General features: G+C 44.8%; 1 protein-coding gene across 1 annotated transcript; it reads left to right on the top strand.

The window, feature by feature from the left end:
* The first annotated feature begins 2206 nt into the window (after positions 1-2206).
* LOC124008604 (vang-like protein 2) lies at positions 2207-15382 on the top strand. Its single transcript, XM_046320006.1, is given in 9 exon segments — positions 2207-2929; positions 6919-7180; positions 9510-9585; positions 9587-9634; positions 9866-10473; positions 11297-11433; positions 11585-11720; positions 11887-12133; positions 12565-15382. Coding segments are annotated over 8 exon segments (1584 nt in total). The 5' UTR covers positions 2207-2929; positions 6919-7109; the 3' UTR covers positions 12826-15382.
* The last annotated feature ends 862 nt before the right edge of the window (positions 15383-16244 follow it).

Below are 16244 nucleotides of genomic sequence, written 5' to 3'. Positions count from 1 at the left end.
ATTATATTCAGTAGGGGAAATCCAAACGGACCTTTGTCCACTAACATGATGGGTGAATCTAAATTGTATTTCCTTGACTGCTCACGTCCTCTCTCCTGCTTCCTTCTCAAAATGCATTGGAGGAGAAGGTACACAATATATACAAAATCATGTGGACAATTATGTGGACATTTGGCTATTACAGCCACTCCCATTACAGGTGTATAAAATCGAGCACACTGCCATGCAATCTCCATAGACAAACATTGGCAGTAGAATGGTCTTACTGAAGCGCTCAATGACTTTCAACGCAACACCGTCATAGGATTCCACCTTTCTAACAAGTCAGTTCATCCCATTTCTGACCTGCTAGAGCTGCCCCGGTCAACTGTAAGTGCTGTTACTGTGAAGTAGCAACCTCTAAGAGCAAACAGCAAAGTGGTATACTGGGGCTGCAACAAGCTCACAGAACAGGACCGCTGAAGCGAATAGTGAGTAAAAATAATCTGTCCTCATTTGCAACACTCACTACCGAGTTCCAAACTGCCTCTGGAAGCAACGTCAGCACAGTAACTGTTTGTTGGGAGCTTCATGAAATGTGTTTCCTTGGCCGAGCAGCCGCACCGCACACAAGCCTAATATCAACATGCACAATGCAAAGCATTGGCTGGAGGGGTGTAACTCTCGCTGTCATTGGACTCCGGAACAGTGGAAAAGCGTTCTCTGGAGTGATGAATCACACTTCACCATCTGGCAGACTGACGGACAAATCTGGGTTTGGCAGATGCCAGGAGAACGCTACATGCCCAAATGCTTAGTGCCAACTGTAAAGTTTGGTGTAGGAAGAATAATGGTTCGGGGTAGGCCTCTTATTTCCAGCGAAGGGAAATCTTAACACTATAGCATAGAATGACATTCTAGACTTTGGGGCAACAGTTTGGGGAATGCTTTTTCCTGTTTCAGCATGACAATGCCCCTGTGCACAAAGCGAGGTCCATAAAGAAATGGTTTGTCGAGGCCGGTGTAGAAGAACTTGACTGGCCTGCACAGAGCTCTGACCTCAACCCTATCAAACACCTTTGGAATAAATTGGAAAGAAGACTGCGATCCAGGCCTAATCACCCAACATCAGTGCCCGACCTCACTAATGCTCTTGTAGCTGAATGGCAGCAAGTCCCCACAGCAATGTTCCAACATCTAGTGGAAATCCTTCCCAGAAGAGTGGAGGTTGTTATAGCAGCAAAGGGGGGACTCCATATTAATGCCCATGATTTTGGAATGAGATGTTTGATGAGCAGGTGTCCACATACTTTTGGTCATGTGGTGTATGAGGGGAGGAACCACAGACTTTTTCCAATTGAAATGTTTTTATATATTTTTTAACCTTTTATTTAACAAGGCAAGTCAATTAAGAATACATTCTTATTTATGATGATGGCCTACCCCAGCCAAACCCTGACGACGCTGGGCCAATTGTCCTAGGGGACTCCCAATCACAGCCGGATGTGACTCAGCCTGGATTCAAACCAGGGACTGTAGTGATGCCTCTCGCACTGAGATGCAGTGGTCGGGAGCAGTGGTCTAAGGTCACATGCGTTTTGAAAAGGAGGTGAGGAGAGCGAAAAACAATTGAGATTCACATGATGGAGTTGGAAGAGGATATATTATACCTTTATGGGGACTAGTGCATGCATGGGTGGTAGGTTTCTGAGTAGGCCTAAGGCACTTTCCAGTCGAGCAGACAATGCATGTCAGAGTAAAGTGTGTTTAAACATGTGTTTTATAATGCTGCACATGCCTATCTATATGTCTGTCCAAATTCATATTTGGTTACATTCAAGAGCTCGGACATGTAATTAATAAATAAGTGTAGGGTTTTGGGTCATAGGCCTAATTCTGGAGCACAGAATACGTGGAATAGGCCTACATCTGTTAGATAGAGGAGCATCCACGGGTCAGAGGCAGCTTTAAATTAAAAGGACAGTTTGGGGAGGATTAGGACTAAGCGTCTGTAGTAAAACTCATTGGACAAACTGCAGTCCTGTGATTGTCCTTCATAGAGGTGAAATGGGAGCAAGGATTATGCCCTGCACTCGGCCCGTCTACCAGCGAAAGTGAAGGTGAGAATTAACAGAACCAGGGGGAGGGGAGATAGAGACAGAGAGGGGCGGTGGAGGAGTAAGGAGGCGGAGCGTCGTTTTTGAGGACTCCAGTGAGTGAAGGGAGGCCGGCCATTGATTTTACGGTTGGAAAGCAAAGAGCAAGAGGGTTTTGAATGAATGAAAAACTAATCGAAACCTAGTTATCCAGAAAGACAGAGGGTAACCGTTTCCATACTAGGACACAGAAACCAAAATAAAAACTGGCTGAAGGGACCTTGTAGCGGATTTTCGCCCTTTGGATAGGGGAGCGGGCGTTTGTCCCATACCCGGCGGCATTGTTTTGCCGTTAAACGGAACCACAGAACAAAAGCGCAATATATTTTGACTTCGCATAACTGCGAAATGGAATTGATATAATTTACCTGATATAACATACACTTGGATTTTCTCTATGAATTTTATTATGTGATTATTAATGTAACAACAGCTTTGCGTATCATGTGGAGCGTTTAACTGTCTTGCGCACCCCTCTCGGTGATGAATGTCCGTCTTCACACACGCAGCGGGGCTCCCAGCGAAGAACAGATGCAGAAACCGAGAATGGGATGCGTCTCGTGTTTTTGTATAGCCTGGATGATTTTCATCTGAGAAAAGGATATCGTATTTGAAGAGCGATTACGTTACATACCCTTCGTCCCTGAAAGGTGTAGTTGGGAAGGAAACTGAATGTGGATATGTGTACATCCCAGCCGCCTGATTTGAATCACTGTTTGGGATTTTCTTTGTGTCGAGATTTTTTGGCTACAATTCCCTTTTTACCAATTTGGGTAGCACATTTGAAAATAAAGGTAAGCTTTCTGAACTGCTCGGAGTGTTATTTTTTTTGTTAAAATTCATTAAAACATCTTTCTCCTGCCAGGTTTGTCAGTCACTGCCTCTTAAAGCACTCAGAGACCGTTTATTTCAATTCAAGTCCTTGAATTGCTGGCTGGTTGTTTATGATTAATGAAGTGGCATTGATGGAAAGGACAATAGGCCAATTTATTTGCATATTTAATTATAACTTCATCCGTCGACATTGTTTTACAGGTAATGCGCCAATCTGGCTTGATTTGCGGTTCTGTCAGAAAGTAATGTCAGATTTGAATATCATGAGTTTGAATTGCATGTCTCCAGGCAACAACTTTTAAGTTTTCCACCCAAATTGCACTTTTACGTACGTGTGCCAAATATGCGCACATGTATAAAACTGGTTTAGAGTAGTTTGTTGATGAATGCAGCATGCTGTGGTTTTCCAACCAGACTCAATGTAGCCTAGTCCCTTAATTAAAATCTGTATCGACAACCCACATCTCCGTGGTGCTGCATGGGCGTGAGACTTGATACATTATTTCAAGACTAGGTTTGACATGTCGCCTCGTATGAACCTTTACCGAGAAACGTAATATTTTGGGTAAACACCAATAATAGGTTTACAGTAAAATAGGCTATTCTCACCCTTTCGTAATTCCTGCGTGTCTGAGTTGAGTTGCATGCGGCTCATTGTGTCAACCAGCGGAATGAGCCAGTGCGTAATGGATAGGCCCCATGAAGCCTGTGGGTCGATTAACCTCGTTCTTCTGTGCCGAGGCGGCGCCACCCCCCAGATCCCGACTACCTCACCGAGGCTTTCATCTAGGCCTGTGGAAGGGATGGGAGCCGCAGGCATTCAGACACAGCAGTGCCACCTGGGACTGTATAACTTTTAAAGCCTATTACACACACAAAAAAAGCTGGTTTGTTTGGTTGACCTAATTGCTGGGTTGCAGGTGTTGGGTCACTTCGTTGGGTCGTTTTCTTTAAAAAAAACTGCTAGGTTATTGAGATATGACCCAGCAGGTCAGATCAGAAGATTGGAGGCCTAATTTAGTAGGGGCGTGGCTTTCAGATAGTTATTTTTAGCCACCCATGAGACTAAATGTCATTCCTGTTCATCTGTTCTGCTGTATAGTTATCACATGCCAAGGTTGAACATTTAAACATTTTATGATCCTTACAGAAGTGTATGAATTCCCTAAAAGCCTATTGTTGTGATACAATAAGGTGGTGTACCATAACGTGTAAAATAATTTTAAAAGTCTGCATTTGCACTATGTAAACTTAACATGAAGAACGGGAATGACATTTACTCTCATGGGTGACCAATAAGAGCTAGCTGAAAGACACACCCCTAATAAGTCACGCCTCCTGAACAGAACCTAAGGGTTATATTAAAAAAGACCCAGCTGCTAGGTCAACCCAGCGTGAGAGTAAAAATACCCAGCTGATGGCTAAATGAACCCATGTTTGGGTAATTCCAACGCAACCCACCTGGCTGGGTCAAAATAACATGTTCTGTCTACTATTTAACCAGTGCTGGGTTACCAAATAACCCACATTTGGTTGTTTTTAGCCCATAAAACAATCTTGAAGTGTTTTGAAGTCACAAATCTGTCGTTCTGCCCCTGAACAAGGCAGTTCACCCACTGTTCCTAGGCCCTCATTGAAAATAAGAATTTGTTCTTAACTGACTTCCCTAGTTAAATAAAGGTCAAATGAAGGTGGTTGGTGTTAAATGGGTCAGAGGAAATGGATAATAATAGTGCATGTAATGTCAATAGGCTACAACACACACCCATGACCACACACCAATCAATAATACCTTGCTGCTTGGGAAGCAATGCCAGCCGCTCTAAACAGTTCAGAGGGTGAACTCTGAATTCAGTAATGGTGCTCCAGGCATCCTCAAGTTATAATAACCTTTACGGCTGACATTACTATCAACTTACACCCTCTGTTAGCAATGTTAATATCCCAATGTATAACTTCCTAGCATCCTTCTGTTTCTGAAGCTGTCTGTTGTGATTAGTTTGATTAGACCTATGGTTCCTGCTAGGTTCGTGTAGCTCAGTTCTTCTCAAAACAACCCTATTCCCCTGGGAGTGATACATGGCCACGTCTGTTTTTAGATGTGGGTTGCTGTCGCTTATAAGCGTTTCGTTCTTCTTCTGCGATTTCATTCAATGGTTAAAATGCCGGGGTACACACTTGATTTTTCTGGGTAGGTGTTTCTGCAAAAGGCCTCACATTGTTCTTGTTGCTTTTCAAATGGTTTGGTCGTAACTCACATCATGCCTCTTAGGCCTCTACAAACCCTGTGTCGAATTCTAGCTAATGTCATTGGCATTTGTATGAATAGTGTGTGTGTGTGTGTGTGTGTGTGTGTGTGTGTGTGTGTGTGTGTGTGTGTGTGTGTGTGTGTGTGTGTGTGTGTGTGTTTTTAACCAGGGAGCTCATGTCTTACTCTCACATGAAACCTATTATGTGGTCCCATAAACAGTTGAGTGAATTGGAGTGAGAATGACAGAAATAGAGTGCAGAGGTGGTTATTCACTACACATTATCACATTAGGAATCAGTGCCATAGTGGTCTGGCTAAAATGGCATTGGACATTGGTCTTTGCAACACATTCTAGCGGAATCAAAATGGGAAAAAAATGTTTCTGATCGAGTGCTTCTAGACGAAGAGGCAAGGGAGAGAGAGGGTGGGGAGTTGATAGTCAGGTCACCATGGCAACAAGCCCCCATCCCCTCACCCATTGTCTCTCATTCATCCCCATAGTAATAGCCAAGCTCTGTTGCCCCGGAGACCACAGGGGATGGTAGGGGAATGCAGTGTCTGTGTGTTTCTAGTGTGTGTGTGTAGTGTGTGTGTGTAGTGCATGCACAAACAGGAATATGAAAGGCAGTAACAAGCTCCTGTCAGCTTGGTGAAACTAATTTGTTGCTGTTAAATGGTGTGTATTTTCCATCTGAACTACCGTATGAGGGGTAATATTGGGTTTGTACCACAGGGGGATACCATAGAGGTAAAACCTCTGAAGTCCTTCCACAACTTCATCGTGAGGCTTCTTCAGCTGCTTCGAGAAAGGACTTTATTTTAACCCAACTCTTATTCCAACCCAGCTCCCAATGATGGAACATCCTTCCTTCCATGTGTGTCTTGTGACACAGGCTGTGAAATAATCTGAATTTATCGGACGAAAGCAAGCTGACAACTCACTGAGTTGTTTCATGACACTATCCCAGACCGACATTATTGTTTGGAATCCTATTTAAAGAGCGCTATATCAAGGTTACAGCCCTTTGAGCTCTGGTGTTTTCCACGACCTCCCCTTCAGTCCTGTTGTGACAGCATGCCTATCTGATAGGACTACTAACATGGTAATAAAATACATTACATGGTAATAATATGTTCATATTATGTCACCCAAGTCATAGACTGTTTCTCTGCTACCGCGCGGCAAGCGGCACCGGAACGCCAAGTCTAGGACCAAAAGGCTCCTTAACAGCTTCTACCCCCCCAGCCAAAAGACTGCTGAACAATTAATCATGATTACATTGACCCCCAATTTGTTTTGTACACTGCTGCTACTCGCTGTTTATTATCTATGCATAGTCACTTCACCCCTACCTACATGAACAAATGACCTCTAACCTGTACACCCGCACACTGACTCAGTACCGGTACCCCCTGTATATAGCCTCGTTATTGTGTTACTTTTTATAATTTTTTAACTTTTAGTTTATTTGGCAAATCTTTTCTTAACTCTTCTAGAACTGCGCTGTTGGTAAAGGGCTTGTAAGTAATCATTTCCCGGTGAGGTCTACACTTGTTTTAGTCATCGCATGTGACAAATAAAGTGTGATTTGATTAATAAACAGTATTATATCTCTTCCTCTCTTTCTCGCTCTCTTCCTCCCCCCTCTCTCCCCTCCTTCTCTCTCCCTTTGCTCTTCCTCTCCCTCCTGCCGTCAGGTCTGTCCTCCCCCTCTCCTCCGGCCTCCAAGATAGATTCCCTCAGGAGTAAGGTTGAGCTCCTCCGCCTGCCTCTGGCCCTCTCCTCCAAGTCCATCAGCCACCGCAAGAGTCAGCTGGGCGGAGCCGGGGAACGCGGCACGGGGGGAGGAGGGACCCACAGGGGCAAACCCCGCCCACCGGCCTCCGACATGGACAACGAGTCGCAGTATTCAGGCTACTCCTATAAGTCCTCGCACTCCCGCAGCTCCAGGAAGCACAGGTGGGTAACACATACATGATATACAGTGCCTTGCGAAAGTATTCGGCCCCCTTGAACTTTGCGACCTTTTGCCACATTTCAGGCTTCAAACATAAAGATATAAAACTGTATTTTTTTGTGAAGAATCAACAACAAGTGGGACACAATCATGAAGTGGAACGACATTTATTGGATATTTCAAACTTTTTTAACAAATCAAAAACTGAAAAATTGGGCGTGCAAAATTATTCAGCCCCTTTACTTTCAGTGCAGCAAACTCTCTCCAGAAGTTCAGTGAGGATCTCTGAATGATCCAATGTTGACCTAAATGACTAATGATGATAAATACAATCCACCTGTGTGTAATCAAGTCTCCATATAAATGCACCTGCACTGTGATAGTCTCAGAGGTCCGTTAAAAGCGCAGAGAGCATCATGAAGAACAAGGAACACACCAGGCAGGTCCGAGATACTGTTGTGAAGAAGTTTAAAGCCGGATTTGGATACAAAAAGATTTCCCAAGCTTTAAACATCCCAAGGAGCACTGTGCAAGCGATAATATTGAAATGGAAGGAGTATCAGACCACTGCAAATCTACCAAGACCTGGCCATCCCTCTAAACTTTCAGCTCATACAAGGAGAAGACTGATCAGAGATGCAGCCAAGAGGCCCATGATCACTCTGGATGAACTGCAGAGATCTACAGCTGAGGTGGGAGACTCTGTCCATAGGACAACAATCAGTCGTATATTGCACAAATCTGGCCTTTATGGAAGAGTGGCAAGAAGAAAGCCATTTCTTAAAGATATCCATAAAAAGTGTTGTTTAAAGTTTGGCACAAGCCACCTGGGAGACACACCAAACATGTGGAAGAAGGTGCTCTGGTCAGATGAAACCAAAATTGAACTTTTTGGCAACAATGCAAAACGTTATGTTTGGCGTAAAAGCAACACCCTAAACACACCATCCCCACTGTCAAACATGGTGGTGGCAGCATCATGGTTTGGGCCTGCTTTTCTTCAGCAGGGACAGGGAAGATGGTTAAAATTGATGGGAAGATGGATGGAGCCAAATACAGGACCATTCTGGAAGAAAACCTGATGGAGTCTGCAAAAGACCTGAGACTGGGACGGAAATTTGTCTTCCAACAAGACAATGATCCAAAACATAAAGCAAAATCTACAATGGAATGGTTCAAAAATAAACATATCCAGGTTTTAGAATGGCCAAGTCAAAGTCCAGACCTGAATCCAATCGAGAATCTGTGGAAAGAACTGAAAACTGCTGTTCACAAATGCTCTCCATCCAACCTCACTGAGCTCGAGCTGTTTTGCAAGGAGGAATGGGAAAAAATTCAGTCTCTCGATGTGCAAAACTGATAGAGACATACCCCAAGCGACTTACAGCTGTAATTGCAGCAAAAGGTGGCGCTACAACGTATTAACTTAAGGGGGCTGAATAATTTTGCACGCCCAATTTGTCAGTTTTTGATATGTTAAAAAAGTTTGAAATATCCAATAAATGTCGTTCCACTTCATGATTGTGTCCCACTTGTTGTTGATTCTTCACAAAAAAATACAGTTTTATATCTTTATGTTTGAAGCGTGAAATGTGGCAAAAGGTCGCAAAGTTCAAGGGGGCCGAATACTTTCGCAAGGCACTGTATACACTGAGTGTAGCAAACATTAAGAAAACCTGCACTTTCCATGATATAGACTTCCCAGGTGAAATCAATGATCCCTTATTGATGTCCCTGGTTAAATCCACTTCATCTACACTTATTGAAGGGGAGGAGGCAGGTTAAATAAGGAGTTTGAAGCCTTGAGATAATTGAGACACGGATTGTGTATGTGTGCCATTCAGAGGGTGAGACAAAAGATTGACGTGCTTTTGAACGGGTAGGTGCCAGGTTTGTGTCAAAACTGCAACGCTGCTGGGTTTTTTACAGCTCAACAGTGTCCCGTGGTGAAAATGGTTCACCACCCAAAGGACATCCACCCAACTTGACACAACTGTGGGAAGCATTGGAGAACATGGGCCAGCATCCCTGTTGAACGCTTTCAACACCTTGTAGAGTCCATGCCCTGACGAATTGAGGCTGTTCTGAGGGAAAAGGGGGGGTGCAACTCAATATTAGGAATGTTTTGTACACTCAGTGTATACTTATACAGAACACACACTCAAACACACTCAGTCTCTTGTAAATGCACTTTAACTTGCGTGTGACCACATATCCTACGTTACAGAAGCTTTGAGTGTGTGTGATATTTTAGACGATGGGGTTTGGTTAACCTCTAGGAAGTAGGACCTGTATTAGGGTTAACCCTCTGTCTCTGTGTGTGATGTTCAGGGATAGGCGAGACAGGCACCGCTCCAAAAGCAGAGACGGCAGTAGTCGTGGAGACAAGTCAGTCACCATCCAGGCCCCCCGGAGAGCCTCTACTGGACACAGAGTCCACCCGTGGAGATGACAGGGTCAGAGTTCAGTCCTTTCCTACAATACATTTCCCATCACTACCCTGACCAATCTATCTGTCTGTATTCTGTCATCCTCCACCTTTACTTGACTTTCTCTCTGTCTTTCTCTAATCTGTCTCCTTCTCATTACCCTCTTGTTTCATTTGTTCAGGTAATATTTCCTCTCCCTATGACCTCCAAACATATGCTCAAATAATCTCTCTCTCGCTCTCTACCTCTCTACTCCAGGACGATAACTGGGGTGAGACCACCACCGTGCAGACTGGCACGTCAGAACACAGCGTCTCTAACGAGGACTTGACCCGCGTCTCCAAGGAGCTCGAGGAGTCCTCCCCGTTGGAATGCCGTCGTTTCCTGGGCCCTGCGTTGGGCGCCGTCCTGGGCCTCTTCGCCCTGGTCACTCCCCTGGCCTTCCTGGCTCTGCCCCAGCTGCTGTGGCGTGAGTCCCTGGAGCCCTGCGGCACGCCCTGCGAGGGCCTCTACGTCTCACTGGCCTTCAAACTCCTGGTCCTCCTCATCTCCACCTGGGCTCTGTTCCTGCGCCCGCCGGGCGCCACCCTGCCCCGCCTCTACGTCTTCCGCTGCCTGCTGCTGGCGCTCGTCTTCCTCTTCGTAGCGTCCTACTGGCTGTTCTACGGCGTGCGCGTGCTGGAGCCCCGGGAGAGGGACTACAGGGGTATCGTGGGGTACGCGGCGTCGCTGGTGGACGCGCTGCTCTTCATCCAGTACCTGGCCTTAGTGCTGCTGGAGGTCAGACACCTGCAGCCTGCCTTCTGCCTCAAGATGGTGCGCACCACAGACGGGGCTAGTCGCTTCTACAACGTGGGACACCTCAGGTGGGTGTGTTTGTGACGTTTCATCAATGTTGTTTGTGCATGTGTAGTTTTTCATAAAGCATGGAATGTGAGTTTGTTCATGTGTGTGTTTGAGTGTGTTAGTGTGGTTTTCCTGTATCTGCAGGTGCTATTTTTTGGGGTGTTAATTTGCATGTTTCATACCATAATCTCAGCTTTGGTGCTAGTTTCAGAGACCGTTAGCATTTCAGTCAGCTGAACTGAAACCTGCATTACCTCATCAGCCTGTTTGTTGGGGCTATTTGCATATGTGTGTCATTTGTATGGTGAGTGTTTAGGTTGCATCAAGCTATTTGGATGGCACTTATGAGTATGGTCCAATGGGAGAGGTTGTGTTTGCTCCACTAGTTATCTGCTTCCCACCCTAGTGGGTTTAGAGGGGCGCTGAAGCTGACAGGTGATTGATAATAGCTGCAGTACCACATATGTCCTGTAGTCTGTGCTACAGGTGCCACTATTGAAGGTTAAACGTTTGTCTGATGTTTGAATACGTTGCAGAAGGGATAATTACAATGATGAAAATGGTGGTAATGTTGATGAGGATGATGTTGATCTTAGTGTTGATGACTCCCGTGTGGCACAGCGGTCTAAGGCACTACAGACACCCTGGTTTGAATCCAGGCTGTATCACAGCCGGCCGTGATTGGGAGTCCCATAGGATGGCGCACAGTTGTCCCGGTTTGGCCGGTGTAGGTCAAACGAATAAGAATGTGTTATTAACTGACTTACCTAATTAAATGAATAAAACACATTTTGAAATAGTAATGTCAGGTCATTAAAGGTTCCCGTGTGTCTCTCTCTCCAGTATCCAGAGAGCAGCAGTGTGGGTGCTGGACCAGTACTACAGTGATTTCCCAGTCTACAACCCTGCTCTCCTCAACCTGCCCAAGTCCATCCTCTCTAAGAAGACTTCTGGCTTCAAAGTCTACACTCTGGGAGAAGGTAAGACTATCCTTCCTTCCTCGTCTCCTCCTCTCATCCCTTTTTCCCTCAGTCACTTTTCACCCCTGTCTTTATTGTCTTCCAATAGTGATACCATTTCTTTGCTCAATGAATAGCACAGTTTTTTAATGTTGATTGCTTGATCCTCCAGAGAACAGCACCAATAACTCGACAGGTCAGTCCAGAGCGATGATCGCTGCGGCGGCCCGCAGGAGAGACAACTCCCACAACGAGTATTACTACGAGGAGGCAGAGATGGAGCGCAGAGTCCGCAAGCGCAAGGCCAGGTGAGGAGAGGAGACACACTGAGCTTGTCAGACAGGGGTGGCAGTACTTAAGACTTGCCATTTATGCTTAAAAAGGCTGCCATTGGTGCCCCCAAGACAAGGCATACAGGAAGTGTATGCCAGTCTAAAACGTCACATCTATAACACATGCCCTACCTCCTCCCAGGCTGGTGGTGGCGGTAGAGGAGGCTTTCACGCACATCAAGCGTCTCCAGGACGACGAGCCGGCCGCCACTTCCCCCAAACACCCCCGTGAGGTGATGGACCCCCGGGAGGCGGCTCAGGCCATCTTCGCCCCCATGGCCCGGGCCATGCAGAAGTACCTGAGGACCACGCGCCAGCAGCCTTATCACAGCATGGAGAGCATTATCAACCACCTGCAGTTCTGTATCACGCACAACATGACCCCCATGGTGAGCCACTACACCCTTAACCTGACCACTACTCCCTTAACATGACCCCCAAGGTGAGCCCCTAAACCCTTCATATAGCCCCTAAACCCTTCATATAGCCCCTACACCCTTCATATAGCCTCTACACCCTTAATATAAGCCCTACACACTTACAACATGGCCCCTTAGATTCATACACTCTTGATGTGATCTCTATACCCTTGACATGACCACTAAAAATAACAGCCATACATGACCTAATATTCAACTTGAGGTATTCATGACCATAACGGGATTAGAATAAGCCTGATTCACTCGATGAATCATATCTAGCCTACTTAACATTCCCCTGAGTGAAAGTGAACCCATGGCTGTTGCCCCACTTTCGATATGACAAGATGTGGCACCCTGTCAGACTGTCTTATCTCATTCTCTCTGTGTGTTTCTGTCAGGCCTTTCTAGAGCGCTACCTCTCCCCAGGCCCTACCATGCAGTACCAACGGGAGAATGGTAGGGGGCGCCAGTGGACCCTGGTGAGCGAGGAGCCGGTGACGTCCGCTCTGCGCCCGGGTCTGGTTTTCTCCCTGCGCCGACTCGACTTCTCCCTGGTCGTCACTGTGGCGCCCCTCCCATTCCTCCACCTGGGGGAGGAGTTTATCGACCCCAAGAGCCACAAGTTCGTCATGAGGCTGCAGTCGGAGACCTCTGTGTAGAAATGGAGAGAAGACAAAATTAAATTAAGAAATTAAAGGATAGAGGTGGGAGAAGAGATGATACGAGTGAGGAAAAGAGAATATGTTTCAAATTTGCTCAAAGCCCAACTCTCAGCGTTGACCTCTGCGAGAGCGGGAGAGAAGACGCAAAGGTGAAGAAAGAAAGAAGGAGAGAATGAAGAGAGCTAGAGAGAATATGAGATGGGGAAAGGAACCGAGAGAGTGACACATTTTAAATTTTACTCAGAGCCCAACTCTCTGGGTCCTCTCTTACTGTTTTTAACTGACCAATCAGACATTCCGCAATCCAATCAGACACTTCACCTAGACTTGAGTGTGTTGACACCATGTAAGCTTGATACTGTTACCAAGACTGTGCAGAGTCCTAGGGAGTTATTACACTTACACAGACCTTAATACAGCTCATAGCTCTGTTTATAACGATGTAATAACCACCTTATGTGATTTAAAGCTACCCCAAACCCTTTACGATGATGATGATGACTGTTCAACGCAACACAATTGCTGTGTTTTCTCAAAATCCCCGGATTTTGGTTAGAAAAACTCATAGTAGACTTTCTTGGTTCTGCATCCACAGCATATATACGCACCCTATTCTCTATATAGTACGCTACATTTGTACCCTATTTTCTATGGGCCCTGGTCAAAAGTAGTGCACTTTATAGGGAATGGAGGGTTATTTCAGACGCATCCTAGATGTAGCACTGTCTAGACAGCTATCTCTTTTCACACAAAGCAGTGGAAATGTATGTGCCACCAAGGGCTGGAGGAGAGACCTCTGGCCGTCCTGTTTAATTAACTGTGTGTGTGTGTGTGTTACTTTGTTACAGTCATTGGGACCAGTATGTTTGTCATTCCTTGGCAATAACTGCACTAAATTCACAACCAGCCTATTGAAGTTGACATTACTATGTTACTCAGGGGCGCAACTTTCACTGGGGACGGGGGAACATGCCCCCCCCCCACACACACACATTCTGAAATTGCATTTTGTGCTCCCCAGTTTTATCATTGGAATGTGATACAAAACGAGGCAACGGTGTGCGTTAGGACCATGCGGACACCTCCGAGTGGTTGGATAGGCTGTTTGGAGTGTTTATCAGACCAAAAATGAACATAATAATAATTAGGTCCCCCCCACTTCTAATACCTCATTTGCGCCCCTGATGTTACTAACCAATAAGCTGATGGGCTGTTAAGCAGTATTGGCTCAACGAACAGATACATGTGAATAGGAACACTTACATGTATGAAAAATAACTAGAAAAGTCCAGTTTCAAGTAAAAACTGTAGTTGCAAATCAGCTACTACATCAACCAATCAGGTGATTGAAATATCACTGAATAGACCAATAAACGGACTGTTATTTTCATTGGACTAAATCTGCTTACTGTGGGTTCTTCAAGAGACAGCTGACGAATGTTTAGGTGAAACACTAACCAGCTTTTCATTTCTTTTTATTAAGAAATACAATGTTTTTGTGACGTTAATGGATAATATTATGTTGGACTTTTTATCTGTATTCCAGTGTTGGTTTTATAATGAAGGAGGAGGAACAGATACAAGAAAACAGAACCACTTGTCATGAGACATTATTTAGTTTTTTTTTGTGCCAAATCCCACTCAAGTCCAGATACAGGGGCGCGTCCCAATAACATCTATTTTCTCCTGAAGTGTGCAATTTTGTACTACTTCCCACAAGTCTAAAAGCATTGGATTGGTAAAGGCATGGGCTAGAGGGAGTTTCCACCATGTTTCATATACCAGTCATCACATCGGTGAAGGGACGTGAACAAGTCAAGTGACATCTTTGAGGAAGGAGCGATACTTGGGACACAGCCATAGTGTACCACATGACTAGTGTTCTGAACATGTGACCAAAACACAGAAGTACAAAATAATAAAAACACCGTTGTCACAGGAGGTTGGTGGCTCCTTATTTGGGAGGACGGGCTCATAGTAATGACTGGAATGGAATAGTATCGAACTCCTCAAACACATGGTTTCCGTATTTGATACCTTTCCATTCTCTCCATCACAGCTGTTATTATGAGCCGTCCTCCCCTCAGCAGCCTCTTGTGTTGAGTACGTGGTGTGACTAAGGTGTGACTAAGATGTGACTAATATGGAAAAATTGTGCTTAATGATTTGTTTCGATTCACAGGCTGAGGTGAATATCAGTAACAGTCCTAATAGGTCCTGCACACACAATGGCTCTTGTCCTTTTTGGCGGCTAACAGCTACAGTAGTCTGTTGTGTATAAATGGTTTGATCCCTTTTTTTTTACATGTGTACGGTATGTTTATTAGACCATTTCATTATGAACCCTGATGCATGTAGGTACATGACGTTTTGTAAAGTTACATTTTTTGCTGCATTTTCTTTTGTTTCATTTCATGTCGAAGTGAAGTCCCCAACCTTGTTTTTTAAGACCAATGTGATGTAAAGACATTTGAAGTTGAAAAAATGTTTTAATATTGGATCATTTTAGGACAAAATTGTTACAGCCTTTTTAATAAATGATCTCTTGATATGATGCTATGTGGTGTTGTTTAAAGACCCCTAACCCCCCCCCCCTCTCTCTGTCTGTCTGTTTCTCTCTCGCTCTTTCTTGCTCTCTCGCGCTCTATCACGATGTACTGTATGTTCTTAGTGAGAGCAGAGTTGACCTCAACATGGTTTGCAAACAGGAGGGAAGTTTCACGTCAGCAGAGAGACCCTACAGACCACATTGTCATGGAAGCTCTGCGTGGGTGTGTGTGGGGGGCATGATTCATTTGCTGTTTAAATGTCAGTCAGTTCTGTGGAAAAAGGGGTTGAAACGAGAAGTGTTACGCCGGTCACGCAGAAGATACTTCCTCTACTCAAACACGTCTCAATTCTGCTAATATGAATCAATAAATGGTGTTAAATAGTGTATCAACTGCTTCCCCTGGGCCGTCATCACCTCTCTGAACATTTTCAGTGGTGTAAAGTACTTCAGTAAAAATATTTTTAAATACCACTTACAGTAAGTTGTTTTTGGGGGTATCTGTATTTTTTCCTTCCTTGATACTCAACCAAAATACTTTTAGACTTTTATTCAAGTAGTATTTTACTGGGTAACTTTTACTTGAGCCATTTTCAATCAAGGTATCTTTACTGTTACTCAAGTAGGACAATTGTGTACTTTTTCCTCCACTGAACATTTTGCAGGTGCAAGTTTAACAGAAAATGACTGTGGTTAACTACTGTGAAAAGGGGGGGGTGGGAGAGGGAAGTTTCTGTTATACCCCTTGATAGGCTTATAACACGTGCCCTAGAATAGTTCTCAAATGAGCCTCTTTTTGTTTCTGCTAGCCTCGTATTGGGATGATATTGATCATTATTTTCATAGTTCGAGTTCATGCTAAGGAATC

The sequence above is a fragment of the Oncorhynchus gorbuscha genome, linkage group LG21 (genome assembly GCF_021184085.1).
Source record: "Oncorhynchus gorbuscha isolate QuinsamMale2020 ecotype Even-year linkage group LG21, OgorEven_v1.0, whole genome shotgun sequence".
In the NCBI taxonomy this organism is placed as follows: Eukaryota; Metazoa; Chordata; class Actinopteri; order Salmoniformes; family Salmonidae; genus Oncorhynchus; species Oncorhynchus gorbuscha.
The sequence above is the reverse complement of the archived record's forward strand: the minus strand, read 5'-3'. Positions and strand labels throughout refer to the sequence as shown.